Raw genomic sequence first — 13,142 nt, 5'->3', positions numbered from 1 at the left:
TCCGTGTGGGCCTCCCCAGATGATTTGCCCACTGTACAGAGGCTGCCAGGTGTTGGAAGGCTTGGTGCCCTATGCTACCATAGCACTGGGCCACTACATCAATTCATCCCTTCCTAAGCACTAAGCTTCCAAGACCTATTATTAGGCATAACTTCATGATCATCCCATAGGGCTGTGTGAAGGTGATAAGTGCCATTTGCTGTGTGTGTGACAGGTAGGTGTCAGCTATAGCAGATATTCTAGTCCTGGCTCTTCTGGGTTGGCTGAATGATTTGGTTAAATAAATCATCTGGATCTTGCCCAGCTTTATTTTCCAAGCTCTTAACATTCTTCCTTTCTATTAGAAGTCACATATGTGAGAGAAAAATGATCCTGGAAAGCAGGGTCATGTTTTTCTTTTCCTAATTCATTGCAAGTTTATTCTTTGCCCTACTTCAGTTATGTTGACAAATAGGGCCTAAGGAGCTATAGAATTTGGTTCCCTTAAGTTATAAGGCTTTTTTTTGGAAGTTTCCATTGCTGCATTTAAGTCCCTGAACTATCACTGTGATTTTAATGTAAACAAGCTAATTTGTTTGAAAAAGCTAACCAAGAGCTAAAGAAATTCTTTCTAAAATGTTTCTGTTCTTTTAAAATACTTAAAACTTTAAAATATCTTAAAATACTTTGACATATTATATATAGTAAAGGATGGGAGGTTTTTCATCTGCTCTTTTGGATTCTGTGGCTGGGCCTAAGAATTAAATTTACAAGGCCTCAAGTTTGCTAGGCAGGTGCTCCACCACCTGAACCACACCCCCGCCCTTATTTTTATGTGTACTCAGAGTCCTTCATGTATAAGAAATAAGGACCCAGAGAAGTGGATGGGGCTGAGAACTTACGCACCTTGTTAACAAAGAATGGCAATAAGTATTACAGTCAAGCCCACATCATCCTGGCCATTTAGCCTGAGCTCTTTATATACCTTATTGTCATATAATATGACAAGGTCAGAGTGGAACCTGAAATTCTCCAGGTCTGGGTTCTTTCAAGACCTTTGTCATTGTTCACATTGGCATGTGTTCATGTGTGTTCGTTTTGTGCCCTTTTATTTGTAAGATGAGGTCAGGTTGTGATCTGATGTAAGTCTGTAGTCTGGCTTTGGCAGCTAGAAGGCTTGGTTTGTCACTTGACCAAGTTAATCCAGATTTTTGGTGTTGGGCAGCCTAATTAAGTGAGCAGCTGAACTATTCCAGGTTACACAAGGGAGGCTTGTGAGCCGGCTGAAACATCTGGTGATTTTACAAGTATTTGTGCCAGAACCTTCAGGTGGAGGCCTGGGAGAGAAGTCATGTGCCAGAGCAGAAATGTGGGATGGGGGCCAAAGACCACCGATGGCTTACACTAAGCATGCTGGAGGCAAGGCAGGAGATCCCAAAGTGAGGTGCTTAGTGACTCCTGCTATTGGAGTCTCTCCCTGGCTTCTGAGGACCCTCACTTCTGTTTCCTCCAGCCCTTTGGGCTACCCTTTCTCAATTGCCTTTGCAGGCTCATCTGTCTTGCCAGTAATTGTCAAAGTTGGTCAAAACTCAGTTATAGGCCCTCTCTTCCTCTTCTGAACTCTAGACCTACTGTGCCATAATAAAAATATGTGTAGCTTAGGGAAAACCCAGCCTCTAGCTTCACTTACTTTTAGCTAAAATTTTCTTGGAGGGTGTGTGGTCCTGGGGTTTGAACTCAGGGCCTTGTGTTAGGCAGATGCTCTAACACTTGAGCCATGCCCTCAGCCCTAATACTTGTTTTTAGTTGACTTTAAAAGCACTGATTTTGGAGGATGTGTTTTCTGCGTTTTTAGTCTTTCACCAGCTCTAGTGTAGATAACGCCTCTGACATGGGCAGCTCGTTTATAGCTGTTGCCTAGGTGACTTTTCAGGGACTTTTAAGGACATTTTTGTCAAGACCATCAACTCTTCACTTTGGGCCTGTGCAGATGTCCAGTGGTTAACATTTGGGCATCAGGAAGCCAAAAACCCCACCCTCATATTATGCTATACCACCGTCTATACCACATGTGTCCTATGAAGAATTGGGAAGGCTGATTACGTACGGGCAAACGACTGATTACTTCTCCTCCAGTCATCTTCTCCCATGCCTTAAACCACTCCTCCCCCTTCTCCTTCTTCTTCCTCTGCCCCTTCCTCCTCCTCCTCCTTTTTAGACAGGGACTCACTGTATACCCTGAATGACCTGAATTCTCTATGTAGCCCAGGCTGGCCTCAAACTCAAGATCCTCTTGTCTCAGCCTCCTGAGTGCTGAATTTTCAGATCCGGGCCACCATTGCTGGCTCCACTCTGCTTCTTTATCTCATAAATCCTAAACTTTATCCTCAGGGAGCAAGATTTGAGACTTGGGTCTCTTAATTCATGCTTGACAGCCCTGTGAATAAACTCTTTCTTGCTCAAAACTCATCATTTCAGAGATTGGCATGCTGCACACAGGGCAAAATTGGCCCCGTTAAATTTCGTGTACATTTGGTCCTGTCCCCAATTCCTGGCGCAGAGATCGTAAAAGTCTTGGAATCTCTGAGTGACAGGAAATTTGTCATCTCTTGTGTGGTTTTTGTTATTTCGTAAACACCAAATCTTTTGTAATTTATAAAGAGCCCATCCTTGGTTTATGTTAATGAAGTGACTTAGCCTGTGATCTGAATCCCTGGTCCAGATCCTCAGAGAATACCTAGGCCCTAGATAATCTCAGATGTGCTGATTACCAGAAAGAACAAGTGATTAGAAGACAGAACCTCAGCCCCACCCCCTGACCTCCAGGAAGGGGAGAGGGGCTGGAGGCTCCTAAACCCTTGAACAACAAGGTATGTGGCACTTCCTAGGTTGGTGAACACACAGGTACTGGGAAGAGGTACACCTGGAGTGCTCAGGAGAGTCATTGCTATGGTTTGAATATGAAATGTCCCCCACATCATAAAGTATTAGAATGCTTGATTCTCAGCTGGCGACAATATTTGAGAGGTTCTGGAAACTTTGGGAGGTGGCACCTAGATGGAGGAAGTAGGTTTCTGGGGATGCGTCCTGGGGTAGCCCCTTCCTGTCTTTCTCTGCTGCCTCTCCACAATAGGTGAAGATGCTTGTGCCATAAACTCCCACCATCATGATATTCTACTCAAACCCATGGGGACAAATGACTGTTGACTGAATCCTCTGAGACCATAAGCCAAAATATATGCTTCCTCCCTTAGGTTGGTCACACACAAAAAACTAACTAATAATCAAACCTGATTGGTGGGGGGAGACCCTGAATTTGCAGTTAGCCAGGCAGAAATGTGGTAGTCTGGATGCCTCATTTGTATCTGGCATCTAAAGTGGAGGTTATTTTGTGAGACTGAGCCTTGTGGAATCTGACACTAACTTCAGGTAGTTACTGTAAGAATTAAATTGTTGGACATCCAGTTGGAAAATCAGAGAACTGATGTGAGCTAAGTGCAGCGGTCAATCTTGATCGTCAGCTTGACTGGATTGAGAGGTGCCTAGGAGATTAGTAAAGCACAGCTCTGTGTCTTTGAGGGATTTCTAGAGACAATTAGATCATCAGAGCTCTGACCTAATGAGTGGTTTAATCCACTGATGAATTTCAGTTTTGGAAAAGACTATTGGGAGGTGGTGAACTGTGGAAGCTGGGGCCTAGTTGGAGGAAGTGGGTCACTGAGCACCTGCCTTTGAAGGATATATCTTGGCTCTGGTCCTTTTCTGTTCCTCCTCTCTGCTTATTGGTTGCCATAAGATGAGCGGTCTCTGCCACACACTGCCACCACCCTAATATTCTGCCTCAGGCCCAAAGCAATAGATCCAGCTAGCCTTGGACTAAAATTTCTGGAAGTACAAACCAAAATAAATCTTTCTTCCCTTAAGTTGTTTATTCAGATATTTTGTCACTGTGAAAAAATATCTGGCTAACACAACAAAGCACCATTTGGAGTCAGTAAGAACCTGAAGACCTATCCAACCTGTTCCCAAATGCAATTCTAATCTTTTCTTTCCTGCATTCTTCTCTTGGTGCCTTAGCCCCACTGATCTCTACTGCTCCTACCCAATAGCTCAATCCAAATCCTAAGAGCCCCTGCCTCTGTCCCCACTTGGGTCCATGGTGTGTCACGTTAGTTTTCCCTTCTACATAGCTGTCAAATCTATCTACCCCACAACCATCTATCAACTTAGGTATGATCACCAGTCACTTCAATGATTGTGATAGCCTTTTATCCCATTGTTTCTATCCCCAGCAATCTACTCTTCATTCTGTGTCCAAAATGATTTCTTCAAAACTTAAGTTTATTTTTTTATACCCACATTTTAAACACCGCAATGACTTCTCACTGCTTGAGACTGAATGGCTGCCCCCTCCCTCCCTGCCCAGCTTGGCCATGTTGCCCTGGTGCTATAAGGATCTTCTTTCAGTCCCACCCTTCCATATAGCCTCCAACAGAGCCTTTAAATGGGCTGGAATGGTGTCCCCTTCAGTCCTATATGTTAACTCCCAACATCCCATCTTAGCATTTGCCAGAGTGGCTGGGTTTGTATCAGTGTTGCTCTTCTCCAGTATACTGAGGACACCATGAACATGGGCACACCTAATAACATTTCACCAAAGACAGGAGTGTGGGTTGGGACTGGGACCAGGGCACTTGCACGGCCCTGAAAGTGATGCCTCTTTAAATTCTGTGTTTCAGGTACCTCTCTTGCCTCCTCTAGTCCTGGCCCTGGAGTGGAGTGAACATGTCTCCAAAGTGTCAACCCAACTTCAAAATCTTTTAGAAGTCCTATTTTATCTTTAACTTAGTTTATGAATTTTGTGTTTAACTGAATAATACATCAATGTTTATTTAAATGTAAAAACTATGTGTTCTTCCCAAATGTTGATGTTGCTCCCGGAAGACCCACCAGTGGATCTGGGCCTTCTTGTAAGCCCATGCCCAAGTTGAGATGCATTTGTGGAGTTCCACACTGGGCAATGGAGCCAGCAGGACCTCTTTCTCACAACACACCCAGCTCAGGCTTATTAGCAGTGGGCAAAATCTTCCTTCTAACTGCCAGGGTTCAAATCCTACTACAACCTAGCTGTGGGTCCTCAGCTAATGGTCTTTTAGGTCTTTCTAGGTCTTTATGTTCCACGTGTAGAGTAGAGATAACATGATTCCTGCTCCACAGGATTATTCTGCAAAGATTACTCAAGAAGAACCATTGACTCTGATGAATGCTCAGTAATATTAGTCATTAATACAGCCCTACTCTCTGCTCACCATCTCTGTATATTCCCCCAACCCCCCCCCCACACACATGGGCCTAAAGACCTGGCCCCTTTAAATTCTGCCAAACCAGAATATAAGCCCCAGTTTTAAAAGTATGGGTAAATTAGTCTTAATTTAGTGGATCCATGTTTCCAGGATCTCCAAGTTTTTATATAAGTTTCTGTACACACATCCTCATAGGTTAATTATCAGTTTCCAAAATGTGGGTCTCTAGAGCCCAAGATCAGCATCTCCTTGTAAAAAGTATTTTCAGGCCCCACTCCAGACTTACTGAATCCCACACTTGGTATGGGGTCACAGCAATCCGATTCCGCTAGAGATGCTGATGGCCCTAAAAGCAAAACCAAAGCAATCCACCACTTTTGGAAGTCTTCCAAAGCCCTAAATACCGCCAGACACTCCTCTACCCCTTCTTGGCCCTGGTTTGGCTTTGGCCCCTTGCAAGGCCTGAGCGGTCTTTCTGGGCCTGGGATCCGACGGCAGGGGGTTGGGAGCCCTGGCTAAGGCGTCCTGCAGCAGAGGGAGGCTGTGCGCGCCGCGTGGGTGTCAGCCACCGCAGGGCCCCCTCTTCTTCCCCACCCAACCCGGAGCGCAGACCCGCAGGCGGGACAAGGGGAGGGGCTGGGACGTGCTCGCAGGCCTGGCGAGAATGGCCTCCGGCTGCTCTGGGCTGGCAGCAGTGCAGGCTCTCGGCGGGTCCCCGCGCGATCCCCGCCCCCAAGTCCACCCGCACCGCCACTGGGCAGGTGGGTGAGGGCTACATATCCAGCCTCCTGGCTTTCGGGAGCTGCAGGGGAAAACGGCCTGAAGTTTGCGAAAGGTAGGAATACGAGGAAGGGGTTGCAACTCCATACTCTCGGGCAGAGCAAGACCGACCTCCTTCCAGGCTTCCGGTAAGCAAGTTTTCCTCAACTGCGCTGCTGCACTGGGGACTCACCTAGGAGGAGACTGCTGGACGACGACTCTCCTCGTGAAGACGGACCAACTTCTCGGGCAGGAAGACTTTGTCCACGCTCTGGTCTACGAAAGTTGAGCGCAAGCTTTCTTTCCATCGGTGACACTCCAGAGGTGGGACAGCCCCGAGCCCTACGCGGAGTGTGTGGGTAGGGGGTGGGGTATCAGGGAGCCTGCGACCTTCAGAAAGTCTCTCACTTTCTACCCCAGTACTCGGGAACTCGCCCCCAGGTGTTGCGGCGGCTGCGCCTCCCCGCCCCTGACCCTGCCCTGCGGTCAGGTTCAACTTCGGAGCCGGCCCCAGGCCCGCACCCTCCTCCCACTCGGTCCTGGGCAGCAGCAGCTAAAAGCTGGAGGCTCCGGAGCGGAACTGCCTTCTCTCCCCGAGCCGGATCGACTGCGGGCAGGAGGACGAGCCCCAGCGGGCGCTATGCGCTCCTTCCACCTCCCAAAGAAATAAGTTTCCCGAGGAGTCTTAAGCCAGGGCTTCTTGGCAGGACAAGTCCCAGGGCTGGATGGTGTCATGGAGCCCCCCGGGGCGCAGCTGCCAAATTCATATGCGCCGAGACATGCGCCCTTGGGAGACCCCCCGACCTCCGAGGAGCTGCCAGCCCCGGAGGTCTTCTGCGTGGAGGGTGACACTTCGGCCCTGAGCCCTGACGCTCAGCTCAGGAACAGGCCTCTGTTCCCGAAGGAAGAGGCCGATCTCCCAGAGCAGGAAGAGCTGCCATGCCGCCGCCCCCGCGCTCGCTCCTTCTCCTTGCCGGCCGACCCCATCCTGCAGGCGGCCAAGTTGCTGCAGCAGCACGCCCTGCGGCCTAACGCGGAGGGCGGGGAGCGAGCTGAGGACGCGCGGCACAGCCCGGGCGACTGCTGCGCCAAGTGCAAGAAGCGGGTTCAGTTCGCCGACTCGCTGGGGCTGAGCCTGGCCAGCGTGAAGCACTTCAGCCAGGCCGAGGAGCCGCGGGTGCCGCCCGCCGTGCTCTCGCGCCTCCGCAGCTTCCCCATGAGCGCCGAGGACCTGGAGCATTTCGGGGGGCTGTTGGCGGCGGCAAAGGCGTCCGCACCACTCCTGGCGCGACTTCCCCAGCTCCGACCTCTCTTCCAGCTCCCGGGGCCGAGCGCCGCGGCCGAGCGCCTGCGGCGACAGCGCGTGTGTCTGGAGCGCTTGCAGTGCACCGCGTCGTCCGGCGCCGAGGTGACCGGTTCTGGTAGGGTGATCATTTGCCCTGGACCCAGGACTGTGACCGTGCGCTACACCTTCACGGAGTGGCGCACCTTCCTAGACGTGCCGACCGAGCTGCAGCCTGAGCCACTGGAGCCACGGTCACCAGAGCTGCCGTCGTGGGTCCCTGGACCAGGGTCTGGGGATGCCGAGGAGGAGCCGGCCGTCGAGCGCTTCCACTTCTCCCTGAGCCTGCCCCCCGGCCTGCAATCCAAGGAAGGGGAGGACGGAGACGCGCGGGACGTCGCTGTCCACTTCGCCATCTGCTACCGATGCCAGCAGGGCGAGTACTGGGACAACAACGACGGGGCCAACTACACGTTGCGCTATGAGTGCTCCACCGACCGGCTTTGAGCCAGAGGCGCTTCCGGGGACTGTGGAGGGTAGGAGCTGACCAGGGAAGGGCTCCACAGGGACTTGCTGGGACGCTTAGATGGGCATAGTGGATCTGGCGTGAATTTGAAGACAGCAGGAAGGAACCGTTGAAGTATAAACGCTCAGCACAAGCAGAGCCACAAGAGCAAGCATTGTGGGTCTGGGTAGTGCTCTGAACCTCTCTGGTCTGTCTTCTTCCTAGACGACCTCCAGAATCCCCAGACTCCGTCAGAATGGGAAGAAATCCCCAGGGCCCCCACGCAGAAGCTCCCACCAAGGAAAAGGCTCCCCACCCCGAGCACGGCTCTATGACCTCGGGTTTTGTTTTTAACTCGGGATTTTGTATTTTCATCCTTGTAACTTGATGGAGACGTCTGGAAAGGACAAAACACTTCATCCACTAAGGGAAGGCGCAGGCATGGGACCTTCCCACCCAGGCTTGTTTCTAGGAGAAAACTGGGTGGGAGGCTGGGTCAGGCTGTCCTTTTCTTTTTATTGGGAACTTAAAATGTTTACCCAGACTTGACATTATTGACTTGTGAGATTGTGTACAAACGTCTTTTTAAAAAGTAAAGGCCACTTGCACACATTTTTCTGCTGTGGGGTACTTTATATTTTACTTCCCCAGCATTTGGGGAGGCCTTGGCAGTCAGGCGATCATTGGCTGACAACATGGTCACTTTAACAATTGTTTAACAGAATATTTACAGATTTCCCTCCTTCAGTCTCTCCTCTTGGTGTGGAAAGGCCAGATTCCCCATTAAAAGTGTTCTTTACTATGTTTTGTAGAAAGCGTCCTGTCCCCTGCCATCACAGGATGTTTAATGAATTAAAATGCCTACTGTATTAGTAGGTCTTGGCTGTGAGCTGCAAGAGTAAGTCCCAGGTGTCTAAGTCCCTTTTGTGCACACCAAGCACATAGCTTCTGGACTGGGCTATTAGTAGTCAGAGAAGCTGTGCTCTTAGAGGCTGGACTCCCAAGTGCAGGGGGTGGGGATGGAGGGTGGGAAGATGACTTTTTGTCCCTCTCAGAGCCACAAGGAGGAGTGGTAGTTTGATGGATAATGAAGCATTCTTGGCAAGTAAATGCTGCTCAGAAATGGGCACTCTGCACAGCAGGACCAGAGCCACAGGGTCAAGACCACCTTCTTCACTCACTGCTGGTGGCTGTGGATGCCAAAAGGACTTGGCCATGTGAGAATCAACAGCTGGGCATCCTGGGTGTAAGAACTTCACTCCTTCACACCTTGGTCATCCCTTCCTTGATAATTTACTTTTTAAAAAGTTTTCCTATTTTCTAGCCCAAGGCTAATATAATCATTTTGGGGATGGTGGCCAGGAGGGAGTTTTGCATTGTTGCTCTGTACCATGGACCAAATTTGGCCAAAAGTCTGTTTTTGTAGGGCCAGAGACCTATGAATGATTTTTAAATTTTTAGATAGTTGAAAAAAATTTAAATAGGAACACTGTTTTGTGACATAGGAGAATTTCATGAAATTTAAACTTGAGTTTTATTGGAACACAGCCCTGCTGACTCAATTATGAATCCTCTTCCGCTGCTCTCAGGTTACCATGGCAGAGTTAGGAAGATGGAACAGAGACCGTATGCAAAGTGTACAATACTTACTGACAGCTCTTTTATTGAAAGTAAGCTAACCTTGATTTTTTTTTAACACTACATGCTGAGAGTTATAGTTAATAAGGCACTTAACCTTTTAGTGAATTTTACCACTTGAAACAAATATCCTTTGGCTAAAGGTAAAACCTTCCATTACTGACACTAATCTTGGTTAGAATAAACACGAAGACATTAAAAGAACAATTATTACTTCAAACTTTAAAATATGACCAAGCACTAGTGATTTAACATAGCTTTGCTTAGTGATTTAATGACCTGTCACACTAAAGAGATTCTTAGCTGCTTCTTATAAGCAAGTGTGTCTGCAAATCATTGGATCATGTATTCCCATTTAAAGTGTTTCAGAAGCCTGGCAATTTGTATGGAACAAAATTTCTCCTTGGAAAACCCCAAGTTTATGAAGCCAGGTGGGCAGCCTGTTGTCAGACCAATCTGGGAGGCCAGTATCCTGCTCTGAGAGTGGGCAGTGGACTCTGGGGACAGAGAATCTGTCCAGCAGCAGTGAGGGCCCTGGCTCAGGTGGCCTTCTTAGAACAGTCGTTACTCACAAACTTCCATTCAAGGGCAGGGGAACTTCCTCCTAGGATCTCATGTGTGTAGACGGCTTTCATTCTGATCATTCCTCCACCTGCTATGTCATTCCTTCTGCTCTGACCCAGGGCAAAGGCTTCCCGGGAACACGGTGGCTTCAACTTCAGCTTGTCTATATGGTATCTGATCACAGAGAGGCAGGGCTTTCTCTGCATTTCATTTTTGGAGCATTTTAGTGTTGGACCCTCATACATTATTTCACAGGTTTTCCAAATTTCAGCTTTCCAGCCCAACAACTGTTGTACATCTTAGTAGCGAAGACTCATTCCCTGACTCAGTTGTACCTTGAAGCCACTTATCTTAGCATGACCTGTGTCACCTGTTCTTTGTCAGAACTGTAAGGAGGAGCCCAAGGGAGGAAATATGAATTTTTTTTCTTTTTGTGGCATCATGGACTGAACCAAGTGTGCCTTTCTGGTTCACACTATGGATCCAGTTTTGTAGGTTTGTGGTAAATTAACAAAAGACACTGATAAGCGGTAAGCTGTTTGTAGTTCAGTCTTTGTCAGTCAGTTTCCAAGATGCTGGGACCTGATGGGCTGGACCAGAGATGTGCTGCTAGAAGTCATTAGGGCTAGGGGTTGGGAGCAGAAGGCTGATAAGCTAGGTTCACCCTGGTGGTCTGGATTGCCGCTCCTGCAGAGCCATTCTGGCTTCTTGTAGATCAGTGGGCAGGCAGGACCCTGCCCAGTGGGTGAGACTGTCATAATGCAGCTTTATATTAATCTCCCAGAGTTGGTTCTTCGAGGATAAGTACTATTGCTTCAGACTCATTCATATCTAAACTCCCTGAACCTTTCTAGTGCACATTGCACTTGAATTTTGTAGAGTTCTTTGACATTTACTGTATGTGAGCAGGCAAATTTTGGGAAGGAAAAACAGTCTCTGTTAAGCTGAATGTAGATTTTTGACATGGCAAAAGTCGAAGGCTTCCTTTTAAAACGTGCTAGAAGATTTGCCTAGTGAATCTCATAGAAGAGTAGAAGTCTGTTTAGCTTACCACAGCAGAGCCAGTTTAACCGGAAAGTCTACATATATGTAAACCATACATCCATATTTGCAAACCTCTCTAGTATAAGACATTTAAGAACATTGAGCCAGTATTCTTTTTCCCTGACTGTAGTCACACATCCATGCATAGTACTGGCATTGCTTAGGTCCTGTCCTTTGAAACTTGTTACCTGAAGTCATTTCCCAAGGAGAGTCAAGAGCATCCTGATATAGACTGAAATGGGAAATTCAGTCTGAAAAGTCTGAATTAAATAGAGAGTGAGGTCAGGAGGATTTCATAAACTAAGCTTGAAACTTAATCTCCAAGATGAAAACTTCCTTTTTTTGGGGGGGGGGGTTGGTACTGGGGTTTGAACTCAGGGCCTGATGCTTGCTAGGCAGGCACTCTACCACTTGAGCCACTCCACCAACCCTGAAAACTTCCTGAACTCATCCTGCAGATGACTTTTCTTAAAGTGTCATGTCAAGGAAGCATTCATGATAGCATGTGAGGATTGATACTACTTTTAGTTACAATAGTGTCATAGGACACTAAAATTCTCCATGATTTCACCTCCTTTGATGGCTGTGTTAGATTTTCATCTCTGAGATGCACATGATAATCAATTTATCCAGTTGATTGGCCCCCAGTTTGGGAGGTTTCAGTCCATTGTTTGCCCTGTTGTCTTCTGTGGTCTTGCGGTCAGGTGGCACATAATTGTGGACAGTGTGTGGTGGAGTAAAGCCTTACCTCATGGCTAGGAGGGGAAAGAAAGAGAAGAGTTAGACCATCCTTTTCAAGGTCATGCCCCCAATGATCTAAAGACCTCCCACTAGGCCCCACCTCTTAAAGTTTACATCATTTTTCAATAGCACCAGCTGAGAACCAAGCTAGTAACATAGGGCCTTTTGGGACATTCAAGATCCAAACTATAGCAAAGGCATTTTGTTTATCAGCAGGCTGTTCTGGAGAAGTTACATTGGCATCTTTTTGTATCCTGAGTACATGAAAGAGGCCGCTATTCCCCAAGGAAATTTAGGCCTTTTTCCTAGGTTTTATATTATTTAAAAATAAATGTGTGACTTTATGTTTAAAATCCCTTTAAATAGTTCAGAGCATTCATTCTATTTGTCTTCCTTTCAGTCTGGTGGCATATCTTTTTTGATGTTGCATAAACCAACAAAACCAGAAGCCTGTGTGACGCTCAGGTCACAATTTGGTGCGGACTTCAAGATGAGTGAGGTTCTGTTTGCTGAATCAGCAATGTAATGCATAGAACCAACTGAGTTTGGAGGTCCCTAGGATATCTGAATATATTTTGGATATTAAATTGCAGATAAGTGCTTGATAAAATATTGCAGGCAAGTGCTTAATAAAATAAAATACACAATATGTTCTTTTGAAAAATATAACAGTGCACATTTAGAAACATCTGTGATCTTCCTCACACCAACAAAAATGATCTGAATAAGATACTGGTCCTTTTACCCAGAATTCTGAGTTATTTTGGACTTTGCTGTTCACAGAGACATTAAGAATGAATTTATGTATTAGTGCATCATGCCCTGAAAGACTGGTTTTTCTGGCAGAGGAAACAATACAGTCAAGATGGATAGAAAAACACTGAGTTTTGAGGCCTGCCTGCCATGACTCGCCACTATTTAGAACTGTGAGCAGGTGTGTGAATGGATTCAACGCCTGCTTGGGCCTGTCTCCCCCACGTCCTGGCCAATAGGATGCTGATGGCCACTCTGAAGTCTAAGGCACAGCTTTTTTGAGATTTTTATGACAAATTTTAATTTTGAAAAAGTTTTAACTTGAAATTTGTTTTATGAAATAAATGTCTATGGTGCAATATTAGAATAACGTATAAAATTTTACAACTAGTTTTATGAAATAAACATGTATGGTACAATGTCATAGTAATGTAAACAATTTTACAGACCTGTGTGACCATTAAAAATGATCACTGCGGCAGCACATATACTAAAATTGTAAACAATACAGAGAAGACTAGCATGGCCCTTGCACAAGGATGACGCACAAATTCGTGAAGCGTTCCATTTAAAA

General features: G+C 47.0%; 2 protein-coding genes and 1 non-coding gene across 3 annotated transcripts in view; 2 read left to right on the top strand and 1 right to left on the bottom strand.

Moving 5' to 3' along the window:
- The window catches only part of LOC109698943 (ribonuclease P protein subunit p40), a 31,491-nt gene extending 25,116 nt beyond the window's left edge, over positions 1 to 6,375 (bottom strand). Inside the window, exon 1 of the mRNA XM_074082973.1 lies at positions 6,235 to 6,375. The gene's annotated coding sequence lies outside the window, so the exon portion shown is untranslated. The remainder of the gene's footprint in view (positions 1 to 6,234) is intronic.
- Positions 6,376 to 6,774: 399 nt separating this feature from the next.
- Ppp1r3g (protein phosphatase 1 regulatory subunit 3G) lies at positions 6,775 to 8,440 on the top strand. Its single transcript, XM_020183406.2, has one exon. It carries the CDS (start codon positions 6,775 to 6,777, stop codon positions 7,828 to 7,830), a length of 1,056 nt encoding a protein of 351 aa, XP_020038995.2. The 3' UTR covers positions 7,831 to 8,440.
- A 4,594-nt stretch (positions 8,441 to 13,034) lies between these two features.
- LOC141426060 (U6 spliceosomal RNA) lies at positions 13,035 to 13,142 on the top strand. Its single transcript, XR_012451169.1, has one exon. It is a non-coding gene; the product is annotated as a U6 spliceosomal RNA (small nuclear RNA).

Source organism: Castor canadensis, chromosome 8, assembly GCF_047511655.1.
Source record: "Castor canadensis chromosome 8, mCasCan1.hap1v2, whole genome shotgun sequence".
NCBI lineage: Eukaryota > Metazoa > Chordata > Mammalia > Rodentia > Castoridae > Castor > Castor canadensis.
This window is presented reverse-complemented; position numbering and strand designations above follow the sequence as displayed.

Bases quoted from the DNA above. Each gene is read 5' to 3' on its own strand.
- Ppp1r3g (XM_020183406.2), top strand. From the start codon at position 6,775: ATGGAGCCCCCCGGGGCGCAGCTGCCAAATTCATATGCGCCGAGACAT.